The 20,169-nt window shown below is 44.2% G+C and overlaps 1 protein-coding gene across 1 annotated transcript in view; it reads right to left on the bottom strand.

The window, feature by feature from the left end:
- The window catches only part of COIL (coilin), a 74,602-nt gene that overhangs the window by 22,576 nt on the left and 31,857 nt on the right, over window positions 1-20,169 (bottom strand). Inside the window, exon 3 of the mRNA XM_069200009.1 lies at window positions 12,957-13,043. Coding sequence (XP_069056110.1) covers window positions 12,957-13,043 — 87 coding nt within the window. The remainder of the gene's footprint in view (window positions 1-12,956; window positions 13,044-20,169) is intronic.

Genomic DNA, 20,169 nt, shown 5'->3' with positions numbered 1-20,169 from the left:
AACATTATCCATGAACATGCTACACACATTACTTCATAAACACTTGCATCGTTTAAAAAAAATATATATATATTTAGTCATACAGAGGTGGTTCTTAACGTCTGAGGACGCCAACTTAATCATTAATGAAATCCGGGAACGGCCACTGAGTCCTTATTCGAATGCCAGGACCCCTACTAAGTTTTTTACTGTAACCCAGCGTAAGCAATTTGGAGGATTTGAATTGCAAAACAATACACAAACAAGCGTCCATCAAACAAATGCATGTTTGATTAAATATTTTATTCACAAATATTTAAATAAATATATATATATTTTTTTAAACTTAATTTTAATGGGAAGGTTGGAGCTTATCTAAACTCATTTGTTCATGCACTGCTCCCACAAATCAATTTTTAGTTTCCAATTTCAAATTCTTTCAGATTTACAGTACGTTTTAAAATTTTCAGTTTTACATTTTGCGATTTTTTTTGGTACACTTTATTAACCACTTAATATTACTTAATTTTATAAGGAGTCTGCGGACCCACTGAGGAGCTAAAAACCATTCATGTATAGCAGAGTTACTTTGTGCATAAATGTGGATGCATAGAATAGAAATAGAATTAACTTTGGAGGCAAGTGTGGTTGTGCATTTATTTTTAAAAGTTACGTAGTGCACCATTCACAAATCCGTAAAGTTTAGGGTGCATGTAGTACACCATGTTAAGCAGTGATATAGAACAGTGGGCGTTGCAATGGCATGCTTCAAAGTTGGTTCTGGCTGAAAGCCAAAGCATGTTACATAAAATCTGTGTAAAAAGCCAAAGCTTCTGCTGACAACAGATTATTCACCAGTGGATGTCTGGGTACAGGCTTGTGTTAAATAGTTGTAATACAGTGCTAAAAACAAATGCTATGTAGTAAGGATGTTGAAAAGATGAGAATGTTCACTTCCTGAAGATCATTCAAGATTTTGAGTTTTGAATAATGTACAATTCAAGGATGTCCCACTTAGAGGTGTTTGATCTCTCAATGACGTTGAGTATGGCTCTAAGGCTGTATGTCATTGTGCCTACTTCAAGAATGCGTGTGGTGCATTTTATAAAATTGAGGCTGGTTGTCCATAGGCCCTGGCAGAAGGTGTCTTTTGGGTGACAAATGTATACCAGTCATTCTTTTGACTTAAGTCTTCTGGTCATGTGAAATCTTTAAGCGGGTAATTGAATTAAGTTGAATAGAAAATTGGCTACACATGCAGCATGATTAATTACGTCAAGTCTACAAATCCTACAGGACGGTGTCACAATTATTTTTTTACAGATATTTTTATTGCCATTTTAACATATTACAACTGTGTATCACACATACATTTAAAATGTGCTAATAAGAACCAACCAACCATTCCCTCCGTACCCAAACGCACTCTTCCATGGTTTGATATTGGTTGATATGAGCGCCAAAAAGGAACAGAGTTAGGTACCGGCCTGCTACTGCTCCACAGCATCTTGAAGTCATAATCATGCACAACAATCAGTTCAAATCACAGAGCGCCAACATAACCAAACAGATTCCACCCCTCCCTCCCCCCTCCCATAACAAGCCTGCTCTCGTCAGTTAGTATGTCAATCACCTGGGTTGTCTGGGGACATAGCATCCAGGGGTCCAGCAATTCAGCAAGCATAACAGCCTATGCACGTAAGTTATCCATCAATTTTGTATCCCTCCTACTTTCACGCATACGGCAACCCTCTGCCACCGCCCACTCAGCCATATCTTTCACCCACATACAAACGTCTGGAGAAGATGGAACCAGCCCATGACTAGCGATTCATCTCTTCTCCAGTACCAACCCTAACACAAGGAATTTCCTACTCAGTGCCTTTTTTTCAATGCACTGGGAGTAGGTCTAATAAACATTGTTAGGGTCCCTAAGTATTGTCCAGCATGTCGCTAGATATAATCGATCCACTACAGTCTGCCAGAAGAGATCCAAGGTGGAACAATTCCAGATCATATGTAGGAAATCCGCAGCTTCCACCAGACATCTAGGACAGGCTGAAATGCGTCCTGGGTAAACTGCATGCAGAGTAGCTGGGATCAATAATACATGGTGTAAAACCTTATATTGGATCAGCTTGAATTTTGCATTTGTAGTAGATTTTTGTACAGCCGAATGCACGCCATCGTACCCCTGGTCGGTGAGTTGGTCAACCAATACAGCTTGCAATTGATTTTGAATGTGCAATCACCGGCTGTTTGGGATGTCCTTCCTTAGTGCTCTGTACAGGAAGGAAATTAATTGCTACCCCTGCCATATATAACATAGTGACCAGAGTACTTAATTCCAATAGGACCTCAGGGAAAGTGGGCCATATGCCTACAGCTGAGGCAGCCATTTTTGTGAACTGCAAGAACTGTCCCGTACCCAGCTGAAATGCCTCCACTGCCTCTTGTAGTGTGATAAATGTATTATTTGGGTCCAGATCCCCAAGTGTGTTACAACCAACTATCCGCCATTTATCAATCACCTTCAATTGTGTTACTTGGAGGAACGTCTTCAGCTACCATATGGGTAGGTCTGGGGCATATGGCGCACGCCTAATTACTCTTCTGACCGCCATTCCCATGTACTGCATTCCTCACCGATCACTTAAGGGACAGAAGTCGGTAAACTTTCCACTAACATCAAGAGTTCTGGAAGGAGTTTGCTCCATGTAAACCACAAAGGATACACTTCTCCCAATTGCCCTTGTCATTAAACCAGTACATCGCATGTTGCAACTGGTCCGCCAAATAATAAAGTTCTAAATCTGGCGGTTCTAATTCTCCTCGGCTCTAGGGTCTTTTTAGTGCCGTAAGCCCAAAGCAGTTCAACTATCAGCTTGTCAAGCTCCTAAAATACAGTGTAGGAATATCAAAGAGCACACCATGGAATACATAGACATTGCGGTAGGACCACCATCTTGACGAGTGCCACCTTGCCCATTAAGGACAGAGCAGGTTGTTCTAGAATTTAACTGATGGGCTCACACTACCCAGAACCCGACCCATATTCAGGAATACAAAGCTGAAGCGGTCTGTGCTCCCGTGGTTTCCTACTGAATGGGCAGTTCCGAAAGCAGACTAGATATACTCTCACCCAACAGTCCCAATGGAAATGGTTTAGACTTGGCCTTGTTAATGCAGAGCCCAGATATCTTCCCAAACTCCTCTAACAATGCTATTAATATAGGGAACGAGCACACCGGCTGATGCACGTAGATCAACGTGTCATCCGCGTATAATGAAACCAGATGTGGGGTGCCACTAACGGATAAACCCCAGCCACGCTTCACCAATTGCAGCTGGCAAGCCAAGGGTTCTATTGTCCATCCAAACAATAATGTGGATAATGGGAACCCCTCTAGTCCTGCGCTGAAAGCGAAATTGGGCCGACACCGTCCTACCAACTCTCAACCATGCCACCAGTTTATGGTAAAGTGGCTGTACCCATTTGATTAATCCCATTCCAAATTTGCTTAAAACATGCCAAAGGTAATCTAAGCCAAGTAAATCAAAAGCTTGCTCTATATCAAGCAGTGGAAGTGCACATGGGTCCTCTCATACTTTCTACGCATGCAGAACCAGGGACAACCTGTGTAGATTACACAGTGTGTTCCTGCAAGGGATGAAACCGCATTGGTCCTCCTGGACTAAGCCCCGTATAGGTGGCAGTAACCTAGTTCCCAAGCATTCTACAAAGCAATTGGCCTTTTTTAGGGTAAAACCCAGCCATTAGACCATCACCCCCTCTGCCTTAGATGTATGAAAAGTGCAGATAGCAGCCACAATCTCATTAGTGAGTGGAGCATCCAGGAGTTCCTGTGCTCTACTGGCAAACTAGTCATTTGTAATTCTGCAAGGTAGGCCCCTACCCTAGTCGGACTAGGAGGACGCAGTTGTGTGTAGACTTTTTGTAAGTGGGTGGCGAAAGCCTCTGCTATTCCGGCTGCAAAGTCACCATCCAACCGAGCGCATCTTTAAATCCTGCTACCTGCTGCTCTCAGGCTAGGTTGATACTGATCAACCTAGCCAGCATTCTACTAGCCTGGTTATCTTCTAAATAAAGGCTCGGTCTATGTGTAGTGTGTACAAACTTGTCAGGCATATATCCCATGAATCCAATAGCTCCTTGTTCATGTCCTTCCATTCACCCTCCATGTGTGGGAAACTCACTATCGCCAACTCCAATTTCTTCAGGTTTTGCTCATGCACATCCAGCATACACATAAGTTGCATCTTCACACCACAAGTCACCTTCTTACATTCGCCTCTCAAAACCACCTTCATAGCATCCCATTCAGTTGCATGAGTAGTAGCACTCTCAGTTTTCCTCAAATTAGTGATCAACAGTTTCATTAATGGTCTGTGCAAAAATGGGTCAGTTAAGGCCTCGGCCCTCTTTCTCCATGGAGGGATCCCCAGAATTCTCCTGGTAGTCCTACAAGAGAACAGCAATGGTGAATGATCTGAAAGATACCATGCTTTATAGGCAACATTTACAATGTCTAGAACGAACAAGCTAGTGACTAAACAATAATCCAGCCTGCTGTATGTTTTTGACGCTGGGGTGTAACAGGAATAGCATTGTCTCAGTGGACTGTGTTCCCTCCAAACATTTTGGAGTCCCAATCCCTGCATTACCACCTTAAGAACTCCTGCCATACCCGGTTTTGTATCCACCTTAGGGGGGATCACGATCTAGCTCACAATTAAGCACACAGTTTAGATCCCGGGCCTTTATTACTTCAGTATCCAGGTAACCCTTGGCCGCCCTGATGAGTGGCCCATAGAAATTTAGGTCATCCATATTAGGGGCATAAATGTTAATGATACTTAATGCCCCTCAATCCAATAGTCGAGATACCACAATGTATCGAGGCCTATTAACACCCTTGAGGCCGTAAAGGGCACACCAGGAGCCACCCAGATTAACATCCCTCTAGCATAGCAGGAGTAGGTGGTCACAAACAGTTGTCCCATCCAATGCTTTATGCAGGTGTCTAATACAGCCCCCCATGTATGCGTCTCCTGCAGGAGCGCTATGGGAACAGAATACCACTTCAGATACACTTGGACCCTCCTTCTCTTGGTCTGCTAGCCCGGGCCTCACACATGCCAGGTCAAACACTTCCGGTCGTGATCCACCTAGCCGCACGTGGTATGTACAATTGCAGCAGGGCACCTCCCAGTGACTCGTAACTCACAGTTGACTCCAATCAATGATGCCGCTATGCAAGGTACAGCCTCTAATCCCCTCCCGGTAACCATATCCCTCACAGAACCAGAAATTCATCCCCCCTCCCCTAGGCAGAACGTTCAAACAACCAAAGCCCACCAATTCCAGGCTTAAACTCATATTGCTTTCTGCTGAGGACTCAACTTTGCACTGGCTCAGCAAGAGCATAAACCCTAAGCTGCACTCGCATGACCGTGGCCTTCCAAGCTCTCCACTAACATCAGGGAGGCCACTGGCCGCCACTGCATTCAAACAAAACATGTGAAACGGTCCTTGAAGAACAATAATCCACATCATCAGAAGGAGTAAAACAAAATTCCACAAAAGAGCAAATTCCCACATCTACCAAGTCCTCCCATTACCCAATTTAAAATGACTGTTAGCTCCTGAACACTAGGCAGTTCAACTAATAGTGCATTTGTCTGGTTATACTTTACTGCCTTTCCGCCACCAGCCCAGTGGTGCAAAAGAAGGATAAAGGGCACCAACCTTGCTGTATGTTTTATGTGTTGTATACAGCTGCGCGTGTGAGAATGTTGTGAATGGAAGAATGTAAACGAGAGATGGAACGTGGTTGGAAGGCAGTTGGAGACAGAGCTGGTCAGAGAAGGATCAGACGAAGCTGGTCAGAGAAGGATATCAGATATGTTGCTGGAAATGTTGGGGCTGAATTGTCCTATGCTTGGACAATAAAATATATAATCAACTAAGGATACCTACGGTTGGAGACTTATTTACTACACTGTATACAGCTCCCACATAGTGGCTGTTCAGTTTGTAGGAATTGAAAGCATCACAAGACAGAGATCCATTTCACAGGCTCTCATCTGCTGTATTGTGCGAAAGCCATAGGCCCCCCAATCTGTGCTGTCGCTGAGGTCCTTTCTGTCTCCTCTGCGGTGGAGAAATGAGTTTTCAGTGTCCGGTGTACACCCAGACTCCTGAAAGGGGGGGAAGGACTACTTTCCAACCAGTTCATCCATCTCCAGTGAGGGTCGACAGTATATTGTACCCTAAGCAGTCCGTATTTCAGATTGGGGTCTCTCAGATTACATTTCTGCGGAGGTCTTTCAAGTATAGTCTGGAAAGATCATAATATTCAGCCCCTCAAGCTTCGGTGTATTATGTACCCGAATATGCTGTAAAATGAAGTCCCAGTCTCTATAACTGAACAGTTGGGCAATGAGAGCGCAAGACGGCGCCCCAGGTCGGGGTTCAGCCCCCAATCCACAGTGGGTTCTTTCAATTGCAAAAACAATAAAAAAAATTCAGAGGTTTCAAGACTGGTGATCCATTCCTCCAAGAATAATTCTGCAGACTGCCCTTTTGCCCCCTCCTGAAATCCAATGAAATGTAAATCATTTCTAGGTCACTTCCTCTCCGCAGCTTCAACACAGTCCTTTAGTCATGTAGTAGTTGCGTGTGAATAGGTGACAGTCATTTTGAATGCCTTCACCTCCTGGTGATGTTAGACCACCTGACCCTTCATCATTGTAACTCATTCAGACATGTTCCGGAGGTCGGCTCAGTAAACCAACCTCCACAGCCACCATGTTGATTTTGACCCTGGAACAGGTGATAGCGGCCATAATATCTACTAGGGTAAGAATTGTGTTGGTCACCAGACCTGATGAATTGGGAGGCTCTGCTGCCACCCCCTGAGTGACGGGGTGGGATAGTTGTCCATCTTATTGGACTCCACCTGCTTTCCCTGCTTTTCTTTAGCAATGGCGTAGCCCCTTATTATTTCAGTATTTCTACATGTAAGGACAATTCACCTAGTGCTTCACTTTCAGGCGACAGTAGTCAGGTGGAGCCGGAGGGGAGAATCTGTGAAAAGAATCCTCCTCTCGCCAGGGGCACCATCACTCAAGCCAACTGTGTCTGAGTGCCACTTCCAATGCAGTTGTGCCACTAACCATAGTCCGACGCCGTCCCCAGGGGCCACTCACAAATGGTAGGCTCTGAGAGCATTCGATCTACAAGGGGCCCTCAGTTAACAGAATCCGCCCCCATAGTCCTTCGCACTCCCCAGCAGAGCAACCAAAAAAAGAGAGTGCCACTGATGTGTGGTCTTCTCATATAAATCTGGCGGGCCGCCAGTCCCCCATCTAGGGCTCCCAATATCATTTGGGCTCACTCCACAAGCACTGTCCAGGTGAGGGCTAGCAATGAAGAGCGGGACAGTTAATAGTCGCAACAAGGGCCCCCCACAACAGTCCATTTGAAAGACTCACCAGACAAGCACCCCGCCTCCTCTGCCTCCCCCGTCCCAGCTAGAGTGTCGCTTTGCAGTTGTCCAGGTCCAGTCAAGCAACATCGGGCCCCACTACAGTTGCAATCCTCAGTGGTCGGCAGTGCTCTGTGCAGGGCACAGGAAGAAGGCTTCAGGCAGCCCCAATGCTCTCCAATCCAACCTCAGGCCGCTGTGCAAGCAACGACGAACACCACCCAGCTTCTCCCCGTACCGTGGCCTTGCTGTCCATATTCACAGCTCCTGGCCCGGGCTCAAGCAAGCATCATCGGACCCCGCTGTAGTCCCAATCTTCAAGGATCGGCAGGCAGCTATTCACACCTCAGGGCCTGCCAGGCAGAGTCCGGATGTTTTCCATTCACTGTGCTCCGGTCACCAGTAAGCAGCGGTGTGCGATGCTTGATTCTCCCAGCACTGCGGTTGCATGTGCGGCTATGCAGTGATCGGCTGCATGGTCCGCTCAGTCAGTTAGGGGGCTTGATGGTGCCCACAGCCCTCCTCCATCAGGCAGGGCAGACCACCAAATGCGCTGTGGCTGTCACTGAGTCGGCAGCAGAGGTTTGGGGTGATGTACCACTAGGATTTTGCAGGATATTACAGAGGCTGGCTGGAGCTCTACACATTCATGTCTAGGCCACCAGCTTGCTAGGAATGGTGTCCCAATGACTGCATGATGTCATCAATGATAGAATCTTAGATACCATGAGTGATATAATCTGTAAGGTCATTAACAGTGCATGGCGGGGAGAATGTTATAGTCAGCTCAATAAATGAAAACTGGTGATTTTTTTTTTTTTTTTTTTTTTTTTTTTTTTTAACGTTAGTTTTTAACATTTAAAAACCTAACTATAACATCACTTTAAACTTAGTTTTTTTCAGTGAAAATCTGTGTTACTCTTAAGATAAGGTAAGATCTTTTTAACATACCAAACTATAACAAAACTTTAAGCTTTGATTTCATAGTCAGCCACTCCCTCAAAGCCCATGCACCTCAGCAGTGTGCAGCAGAGGGTTGGCTGCAAGGCCTCGCCTCCGGCTGGGCCTTGTACAGAAGGCGATGGCTGCCGGACATGCCCTCTGTCCAGGACCTGCACCCAGCCCCCCACAGGCAACCCCTCCCCTCCCACTGTGCATGCCCTTCAACTGTGAGCAGTAGGGGTTTGGGCCAATGGCTAGGTCCTGCAGCCTACCCTAGCATGAGAACACCTCCCCACCGATGAACACAGCTAGTCACTATGTAGAGTGATGTGGGTCAAAAGGCCTAGTCAACGCCAGGCCCTGCCCCCATCTCTCCCTTGGCAGGCCAAAACACTGCTGCGCATGGCATTCAGTGACTAAAAGAGGAAGGTGGGCTGAAGATGGTTGATGCAGTGTTCTTTAAAGAGGTGAGTCTTCAACACCTCCCTGAATTGGAGAAGCAATGATGTGAGCTTGATGGACCTGTGGCTGTTGTTCGAGATACTGAGTGCATAGATAAAGCCTGCTGTATTCTTTTTTAGTTTTTTACACTTCTTAATCTGCAGGCATGTGGTGCCCTGTCAGCAGGCATGCCAAGACCCACCGGAGACAGTCACTATTTCTGCAACATAAGAGTGAGGGCTAGCCATAATAATATTTTGCCTAATTAACAAAGCTATGCCAAGGATCTTTCTTCGATTTTACATTTACAACATTTTAAAACTGTGCAAGTGTACAAGAATCGATTGAGTACAAATAAAGCACACATTTCACACGTCTAAGGAAATGTATGCATTTTTATTTTTAAAAAGTATAAATCAGAAACTTTAAGCATTTTCTATTGAAAGAGGCATAACTCAAAGTGAGCAAAACTAAATCTTACTTCTCGAGCAACACCACATCAGAAAGGACAGCCAAAGAGAGAGAATAGTTATGCAGGGTCAAGATACGGTGTGCTGGAATGGAAGCACACCCTTTGAACCACAAAAGGAAACAATGAAATCGAATAGCTCCGACTTTCATGGATCGGGCATGAAAACACAGGCATCTACATATTGTCCTTACATGCAAAAGCTTGTTAAAGCTAGACATACTGGCTTCTCACTGACATGCTTGTCTATTCCATTGACATGTTGTACTTTCATTCAGTTTCAACTGTCACTGGACCATTTTAAAGGGGACTTGTGCATGTGACCGTAGCTAGACTGTATATTTTTAAAAGTCTGTACGAAAAAAGCTGCCATACAGATGTACTTAACAAACCAGAAAGAAACATTTTTAAAAATGGGAGAAATAAGAGTAAAAATGGGTGCGGGGTTGCATCAAATCGTTTCCCGCACTTAAAATCACAGTTGGTGGATGGTAAATGATGGGGATACAAAGCAAACAAGCATTTGCAAAGTAATAGGTCTCGCATTTGCGAGAGTTAGAGCTACTGGCGTTGTAAATGACAATGACTTATTTATGTGTTTTGGTTTGGAGTGAAGGGGATGTATGTGGTGTGGAGATTTGTGGTTTGTATTTATATAGGGCTGGCATACTTCAACCACGCGCCATTCTTTCTACACTCCCTCTAGACAGCTCAAATCTTCTCAGCTTGCCCTTGCTGCTACCCCTAAAATCAGGAAGGGCACTATGGGAGGCAGATCCTTCTCCTACTTCGCAGCAAAGACCTTTAACACACTACCTAGCCACCTCAGGCAGGCCCCCTCGCTGAATCAGTTTGAGGACCTCAAGACCTTGCTCTTCGACTGATCAGCTCAACTTCGACAGCGCCTTGAGACCCCACGGGTGATAAGCTGCGCTATACAAATTATTGTTGATTGATTGAATTGTTACTTATGGAATTGTGCATTGTGGAATTGTGTGGTACAGAGGAGTGTGTAGTGTAATTGTGTGGTATGGTGAATATATATGGGTGAGAGCTGCATAGAATAGACAGAAAGAAGATAGAGAGAATAGGTAGTTTATTTAGGAACTAGTGCAAGCTTTCCTCACATAGAAGGTACAAGTCAAGCTTCCCTCACAAAGAAGGTACAATGCAAGCTTCCCTCACAGAGAAGGTACAATGCAAGCTTCCCTCACAGAGAAAGTACCATGCAAGCTTCCCTCACACACGGCATATACAATACAGGCAGCAACAGTGCATGCTTACCTCACACACAGCAGATACAGCAGAGGCAGCAGTGCATGTTCCCACACCGAGAAGGTACAATGCAAGCTTCCCTCACACACAGCAGATCCAGTACAGGCAGCAGTGCAAGCTTCACTCACATTTAACAGCACAGGCAGCAGCACTAGATGAGTCCTAAATCGCTCTTTGTACAAAGTGCATCCGTGGTTTAAGAGTAAATCTGAGACAGTACTAAAGCTACTAAAAATGAACCTGCAGTCTACATATAATACTACATATTAATTTGTGGTATACTGCACGGTGGCCAGAAGTCAAACATTTGCAGGAATACGGTTGCTCTGTACATTATCATTAGCAGGTAAACACCTCACCTCCAAATGTCCCCTGAAAAAGGGTATTTTGATGCGGCCCAGTCACATGTGTACCAGCTGAAGTGGACATCTGCTGCCTCCGCATAAATAAGTATTGACATATTACTTCCGTTTGTACAGCCACCTATCTGAGCGTAGGATCCAACTAGTCACACGCACAGAGAACCTCCCTGCAGCAGTCAGTCTTGGTTCCATGCTCTGAAAACAAAGTCCGCTTATAAGCAGAGATATAACTGCACAAAAGAGGTGAGCTTGGGGAAGAAAAAAAAAATATATATATAAAAAAAAAAAAAAAACACAGATCAATGAGTACTCTATTCAGAAAGCCGATTCTGAAGGATAGTATGTTCTTACTAAATTTAAACAAAAAAGCCATCTAATACAAACACAGGTAAGTTCTTAACACTGCAGAGCATTTGTGTGTCATGAATTCCTACACTTAATACCATGACACCAAACGGCCAAAGGCAAACTGTCAGGAACAGACAGTAGAATTAAAGGAAAGAAAAGAAATAACAGCACGTGCGAGTAAACAAGGTAAATCGCGCTTAAATAAAATTTGCCATCTTTCTGTGCGATAACGAGATGAAATTGTAATTGGGCTACTCAGCACTCTGGTACTGAAAATATAAGAGGGTTGAGTGCAGAGCTACTAGAACCTTTCTAACAAATATAAATTCCAAAGTAGTCATATATTAAATATGTAGGAGCTACAAAGCCATTAATACTCTGCCAATGGTATGACGCCATAGTGGAAAGACACAGTGACACATGCTCTGCCCTAGAGCAAGGAAAGGTTTGCACCTCAGTGCAAAACTTGAGCGTCCTCATCCTACTCCCTATTTAGGTTTCAGCTACAACACACAAGCACCGTTTCCTTTACTGGATGTCAAAAAACGAATTTGGCCACAGAGTGTGCAAGACTCATGTGCCATTTATGGAATTTCTGTTGAGACATTAATACATTACCATCAAAAACATATAATCAACTTACATAAAACACCAAAAATAAATTATGATGGAAAACATTAAAAAAGTCCTAGAACTACCAAGAATCAGAGTCCAATGAAAAGTCAAGAACTAGGACCCCGGTGTCTCACAGCATCTAGAATTGGATGGCGTACAATGGTGGACAAACTAAAACCATCGACGTACGTTTCGGCCAGAGCTGCCGACTGGAGCTGGGGAACGCAGGTTTGAACCTCTGTGCCGGCTCAACATCATGTGATTCCGGGCAAATTACTTAATATTCCCTTGTTACCAAAAATGAAAAAAAGTCCTTGTGCAATGTTATTGATAATGATATAAAAGCTCTGTATTACCTTGGTGTCGAGTTCGTGCTCGATAAAGTGCCAATAAAAATACCTTCATGAGCGCAAACAAAAGCGCTGAACCTGAAGCACGGCGTGCATGAAGTGTCCGCTGTTCTGACACACGAGCATAGGCTAACTGAAAAAACATAGTGCACACAAAGGAATCTAAATTAAAAAAAGAGAAGCCCACATGTAGCAGGGGTAGTCCTCATGGGAGATTACAAAAGTGCAGAAGGAGGGAGTAGTAAGCATTTGCACTATTAGTAAGCAAGATCTGAGAAACGACAATCAAACAACCCAATTGCAAAGATGTGCAGAACTTAAAGTCCATATTCTAAATACAACACGTGTCGAAGAGACAGCGCAACCTCTGTCTAGGAGAGACCTAAAAAAAAAAAAAATGATAATAAAAATCACCCGACCTCAAGGAAGTGATTGACGGATTTACTGTAAAACCAGGGATACTAAACACAAGAAAGAGAACCTTTTCAAAATGCTGAAATACTTCTGTGATTTATTTATAAACCATACTCAAGCCATTGGGCTCTGTATCTGCTGATGTCCTACTTCTACCATCATGAGTTGCTGGGAGAAACAGACTAGGATAAATGGTAGTGAGTGATTAATTTTTTGACCGAAACCATCGGTGTTAGAGATCCTTAGTTACCTTAAATGCAATCTTTTGCCCAACTGGAGGAGGAGCAGCCAACAAAGGCATTGTGCTGTAATCTCTCTTTGGAGTCTCAGGCGGATTCTGAAAAATAATTATTATTGAAAACAATAAATACATCATGTATTTTCACATTACTATGGAATCACATTAAAACTGTTTTCACTGCAGTTAAGGCCCACACATACAGCCAGCATGGTAGTTCAATGGAGTACGTGCCTACCCAAAAACCCGTGCTAACTGTTTTTTTTTGGCTGGGCTGACTGAACCTTTCACCTTCAGAGGTAGATAAATGAGTGGCAAGGGTTGGGCAACATCACATATTATTCGAGCAGCTAGACTATTATCATCATTTTATTACTAAATGATTTGGAAGAATTTACAGATTGTCTATCCTGCTCCTCTTCACTGTATCGATTTCTGTTAAACATTTCACTTTTCAACATCCTCAAGAGCCATCAATTTTTGGATTCGCTTGACCTAATCGGATGTACTAACTTTCACTATTTTTGTGGTTGCATGAAAGAAAGAAAAACACTAACGTAGCACGGCTGCAGCAGAGAAAGGTATTTACATAGATATTGCTATGCTAGTTAAGTTTAGCGTGATAGAACGTGTCTCTCTCTCTCTCTTATATATATATATATATCCACCAAAGGAAGAGACACCGCACTCCCGAATAATTCACTGGTAAGTTGATTTAATGAATGTTAACAGTTATTGTGGACAGAGGCTAAGTAAAACACGAAATGGATTCCTGTGAGGAACATTGCAGGCATTGTACTATATGCACGAACGTTTGATTGCGGTGAGTTTATTGAAATAATTAACATTCCTACTGGCATCGTGAGGATTAACAATACAATCTACATAATTATTTATTTGTCACTGCACTGACGTGATTCGTGCTACCGGTTTTGTATTTCAAAATGCTCACAGAACGTCTCAGCTCCCAGGTGTGGGACACGAAGGTATAAAGCCCAGAATGCCTCTGTGCCCTGAAAAGGCAGGCAACCTACAACAGCATGGAGAGAGACTGAAAACCATTTGAAAAAGACGAGATGTTGAAACGCGTCATGGAGTCTGATTTATGTTGCCTAAGCATTGCTGCCTATCATTAAATCAACTTGCCAGGGAATTCTTCGGGAGGTGTCTTTTTCTTTGGTGATTATATATTGAGGGTCGTGGTCTTAACCCTTACACGGGCACCAGCAGACAGAGTGCCTTGCTTTGAAGACTGTATTGTTTTGAAATATAAATATATATATATATATATATATATATATATATATATATATTAATGTAGTGTGGATTTGGTTCTGCTCCGGGACTTATTTCTTTTTCTCTCTCTCTCCCTCCCTCTTCCTGCTTCTGGTTGTTTGGCCTATTATTATGCCTCCTATAAACCGCATGCACTGCAATTCATGAGGGACTCTTACATCTCAAAAGCAGTCTGAACCATCAAAAATTGAACGATTTACCTAAAAGATGCAAGTGTGGGTAAGCAGTACTATAAAGATTGTCAGTTATTATTACTAAAGCATGTCTTGGAGCAAAAAAAAAATAAAGGAAAAAAAAAAAAAACACATTAAAATGGATCTTGACAATTATTATTTTTTTTTTTTTAAATGGCAAAGCTAAAAGGTGTCGACTTCTGGCTTTCCCAATAAAGGCTTATTGGCTTCGGCAATGCTTTTGTTTAGATGCTCAGCATCAGCAAAAAAAAAAAAGCTTGCAAGTGTGTAAGTGTGCATCCGCCATCACACGTGTGTGTATATACGTCATGACACTGTGGGTGTCCAGCATGACTATGTACACATGTGTACGCATTGCCATGCATGCCCATAGAAACAGAATAACACTGGCAACTAAGTTTTTGTTAAAGTTTATTTACCATTCCAAGAGGTGGAGCCAATCTTTCAGCAGTAAAGAAATAAATAAATAAATGGAAGATAAATGTATGTGTAAGTAGGTTTTTAATAAAGAGAGATCACAGCAGGCAGAACAGCATTTTACGCAAGTAAAAAAAAAAAATATATATAGTCGAAAACAAATAACGAACGAAACGGTTGGGGAATCATAACGGAGAGCGCAAGGAATGTGTGTGAGGGGGAAGCAGTGTACAAGGCAAACAGCAGGAAACACACATGCAAGCTATGGTTCGGTAAAGGCAAAAGAAAAATAAAGTAGTTGAATGTGAGCAGTAAATGCTTACATGTCAACAATTAAAAGGACGATAAATAAGATATTCTAGGGGAGGGTCAAACACCAGAAGAGGAAGGAAAGCCACTGAATAAAATGTAAGCAAATGAGATTGAAAAGGAAGCCGACCAATGGTAAGCATCAATTCTACTAACTACGGATTTCACTTTAAACCCAGAAATTTCATACATGAATGGTCTGGGCAGGAGTGGCCTTTATACAGTTCGACAATATCTGAAGAAAAGTTGTACTTAGAAGAGGCATCATTCTTGAAACGAGAGTAGGAATGAATGCTTTCACTTTTTCTAAATTATTTGTCTTTCTTAATGAAGCTGGTACAATGCAAAGTGTGTGCCTGTCCGCGGCGATGCTTTCTCCATTAATCACCCTGCATTGTCCACCTAATCCTGATGCAGCTCAGAATACTAAAGAACAGTACCAGGACTAGCTGGTTGGCTTCAGGCAGGCAACCCAGCTCTCCAAGAGAGAGTTCAGAGGGCATTGGTGTCTGTCCCAATGGCACTGACAAAACTCGATTACCTCACTTCAAGAATCCTTCAAAGTACACAAGACTGGTAGAGTCGGACTGTGCAGCCAAAGATGCATAGTTTGATTCAGAACATCTGAAGGTAGCCCAGTCAATCATTTTGCCTATAAATGACATATAAAGCAGGGCAGTACAGCATAAGTTATCTAACCCTGACTTATCCTTGTACCCCATGAGCATTTAACTTTCAATGATTTTACCTTTACCACCGGCCCTGTAATATCAGCATTGGCACAGTACACGTGTCACTTCTGACTTTTGTTTTGTAAACTGTAACACATGCATTCATATATATTACGTTGCAGCGGTCCACCAGTGGAGCCCTCCCTTGAATTGCTAGAGGATCACTGTTTTGTGCGATTATTTTAATACTTCGTATTTTGTTCTGAGCACATTTGTTTTTTTTAGTAGAAACACTATCAATATAGGTCCTAATGAATGCTGCAACACCTCTATTGAGAGTTATAGGCTGAAACATGTTGACCTACTTTGCTGACATGCTTTAGCACGTTTAATCTTTCCTACAGTGCCCTGTTTGTTGACCCTGACCAGGGACGCACGAATAAAGAGTTACATTCGGTCTCTGGAGCCAGTTTTAATCGCTACACTCTCTTCATACTCTGCTTACCCTTTAACCCATAGCTCTTCAAAGGGTGCTTATCATAGCTCTAAAAAACATCCATTGTGCTCCTCCCTCTTACTGAGGGGGGTGTCGCCTGCACAGTGACTAGGCATCGTGGTGCAAGGAGCTTCCTTATGAGGAAACCGTCCTTTTGAACGAATACTTTTTTTTCAGCTGGATTATTCCGTATACATACACCTTCTTTCTTTTGACCTAGACCCAGGTTTGTTGTGTTAAATAGAAAATAGAATGTATACTATGCAATCCACCTTTGGTAAACTTTCTAGATCTCAGATGATCCCAATTAGGGCAGACATAACAGTATGGAATCCACCTCGGGTGGATATGAAAGGAAAGAAACTTCCAGTTATTTAGGTATCAGGGTGGTGAAACACCAGAGGTAACTGGCTGAGTCCAATTTTAATAGAGTGATTAAAGGCTGTCAAGGATGGCTAGTGGAAGAATTTGCCCCCTGACAATTTTTTTTATTATTTATTGAGGTTTGCAACACCATTGCAAATGACAACCAGATAAGCAGGGTCAGAGTTAAGGTAATCGTTGAGAAGGCAGAAATACATAAGGCTGATATTGATTCAATTAAACATTACATTTATACAATCATAAATGTATAAGAATAGAAATGTCAAAAGTGAGGGTGAGGGGGAGAGAGAGTAACCATGAGGTGAAAAGGGTGGAAAGAAATTGGGAAAGGAAGGAAAGATAAGGAAGCACTCAGGTCAACATCCAATTAGTGAGTGTACTACCTGCCAAGGGAAACCAGCTACAGGTGATCAGGCAGGAATGACAGGTGTGGTATTAAGTTTGAGCTTTGTTTCTCAGGGAGTTCCCCAGCGTTTCCTCCAAGTGCGCGGTCAAGTATGTCAAGAGGGAAGACCAAATATCTTGGGGTTGGGACCTGGCCGGCCGGCATCAGATCCCAATACGTCGGCAGTTCCTGGCAGTATGCAGCATCGCAGAGCCAGTCAATTTCACAGGGTGACCTGGATCTGCCCCAGAGCAATGCATCCCTGCATTTCGTCAATGGCAACAGCCTTCCCGCCTGTATATGCGCTTCATCAGTAATATCTTTCAAGTAACCGGACAGCGCAATCTGTGGAATGCGGTGGACAGCCGCGCCTACCACACAATCATTCGCATCAAACCCCTCCGGCCACAAGTGCAGAATGGCAGGCAGCCCCACGCTAAATGTAAAGTATCGCCCTAGGGGCTAAGCAGGGCTGACAGTTCACGCCCGTACGGAGGTCGATTCTACACAGGTGCACCGGAGTATGATACATCTGATGTATATATTGGAAATGAATTAGTCGTAACCTATAGTTAGGGGACAAGGCACAAATATGTATGTAGCAATATCGCCAGCACTCAGCCGAAATAGTCTTCCAACTCCGACTCCCATACACCCCAAGAACGAAGCCGCGTTCCAGGCACAGTGGTCTGCATGGAACTACATCATTTTGTGATCAGTTGGTGGGGCGAGGGTGAGGACAGCTGCACCTCCAGGGCCTGAAGGCGGTCAGAGGCCTTTGGGAAGGAGGGAGGTCATGCACGAACCGCACAGCGTAACAAAGTAGGTGAGTTGATAGAGGAAAGTATCATGCGGTGCTTGTAAGGTTTGCTCGGGTTTAGCAAATTGTCCCTCTGGATAAATCTGTCCCATATTAGTCAGTTGTAATGTGCGTAATCACACGTGCATGCTGGCGTCATTGGTAAGAGGCAGAGGTGGGTGGTCCAGTACCTGCACAGAGGGAGCAAAGATGTACTCCACCTGGGCTCTGCGCCTGAGCCCGTCCCAGGCCAACATGTCAATCTTCGCCCGAGGGTGGCACGGTGGTAGGTACAATGCTGTTGATAGTGGGCATGGATATACATGGTCATGTCCTGGAGCTGTATGTGGTTGGTATTGATGAGGTGGACCCAGAAGGGTGCGAACTGAGCCTGTGCACAATTGTAGTAAAGATCGGTGGTGGGGGCTGCTATGCTTCCTTGCTCAAAAGGGAGAGTGAGCAATTCCCAAGATACCCAAGACTGTTTCTCCGCCCAAGCTAAAGAGATCAAATGGCATAGCAGGCTTGTACAAAAGTTGTGTGACAAGGGCAGGGGGAAGGCTTACGAACAGATAGAGGAACTTGGGAAGTACTACCATTTTAGCTATTGCCAACCTTTCTGCTTGGAAAGCGTGCGCTAGCGCACCAGTTTGTCCTCGAACCACGAGTATGCATGACCATAATTGGTTTTCCATATCTCACTGAGATCTCTGCTGAGCTAGATCCCCAAGAAACGCATCAATTCCGAAGCACCTCTGAAGATTTATGGCTGTAATAATCTGATCAAGATGATGATGATGATGATTCTGCCCAAATTTATCTTTTTGTTTGATAATATCACTAACTTTTAATATTTAAGCTTTGAAGAAATTCCAGGGAAAGATCAGTAGCTTTATCTGGAGTCCTAAAGGGATCAGGATATTGTGGAAGAAGCTCAGGAGGAAAATATCTAAGGGAGGCTTGGCTCTTTCAGATATACATCTATACTGTTGGGATTTTCAGTTAAAGACCTGTAAGGGTTGATGAGTGAACCAGACATGAACACAATAGGTACCCTATTGCAGAGTATGACAAATACATTTTTTTTTTTTTTGTATAAGTTTGAATCCCCAAAATACTTTAAAAAGGCTAAGCTTAAGCTGGGAGCATGGCCAGGATGGTGGTAAGACATGCTTCTCCGTCTCCCGGTCGTCATCACTCCAAAGCACCTTACAGCACCCTGCCTATCCATTCGGAGCTACTAATAAAATGACAGCAGGTGCTCCCTAGCCCGAGAGGAGTGCCCTCCGTGGGTGGGTCAAACCTGTTTCCTGCACAGAAACACTGAGGCCCCTGCTGCAGAGGTCCAGGCACACGGACAGCCCTGCTCCTCAACGGTCCCCGCAAGGCGGGAGGATGAGAAGGGTTGGTGGGGGGTGGAAATGACGGGGAGACTGGAACACGGACAGCGAGTCACCCTGTGGACCGGAGCTCCGCACCCTGCAATAACTCAAGATCGGGCACATTAATGAGACCAGGAGTGCTATTTGTACCCTGCAGCATCCGTGGATCTCAGGGTGCTGTGAAATGCCCAGACTTGTCTAATACGCCAGAGGGGGTTGCAGTGGGACCTTGGTCTCTCTGCCTGCAATAAGGCCCTTGGGATTGACCTTGCCTTTGTATCCTGCAGGCCTTGTGACTGGGTACCAGAGGCCCTCAGCTCTTAGAGACCTGGTATTGATCTGGACCTGCTCTGTACCTCGGTCCTCAGGCTCACTTGGCCTGCTGGGGGAGGGGCCTTGGAGTGTTCTACATCTCTCCTCCCCCTCATCTATCATCTTTGGGACCTTACTTTTACTGCATCGACCATGTTAAACAACAAGCCGAGCATCTGTGGGTCTTGGCCCCTTCCAAGGAGTGTTTCCTCTGGCCAACTACCCTGCGACGGGCCTCCACTTCATTCCTTAGAAACTAAGCTGCCTGTGAGGGGCAACGTGGATGTTCTGTCTGAGGAGGTGGCAGCCATGTCAGCGGCTAGGAGTATTTATAAAAAAAAAAAAGGACTGATACCTCTGCGGCATGTTGATGAAACCTGCTGTTGCAACCAAGAGTGATAAGGCTCCCACGGCAGACACCGAGCACCCTCAAGAGACTATTGAAACAGAGAGCCCAGTGACACGCTCCTTGGAGGCTTTGTCTGCCTCCCTGTGTGAAGACCTGCAAGCAGTTAAGAGGGACCTCTCCTCAGGAGTTCGGTAGGTATGACAGGACCTGAACGAAGTAGGAGAGAAAGTT

Source organism: Pleurodeles waltl, chromosome 7 (assembly GCF_031143425.1).
Source record: "Pleurodeles waltl isolate 20211129_DDA chromosome 7, aPleWal1.hap1.20221129, whole genome shotgun sequence".
Classification (NCBI taxonomy): domain Eukaryota; kingdom Metazoa; phylum Chordata; class Amphibia; order Caudata; family Salamandridae; genus Pleurodeles; species Pleurodeles waltl.
This window is presented reverse-complemented; position numbering and strand designations above follow the sequence as displayed.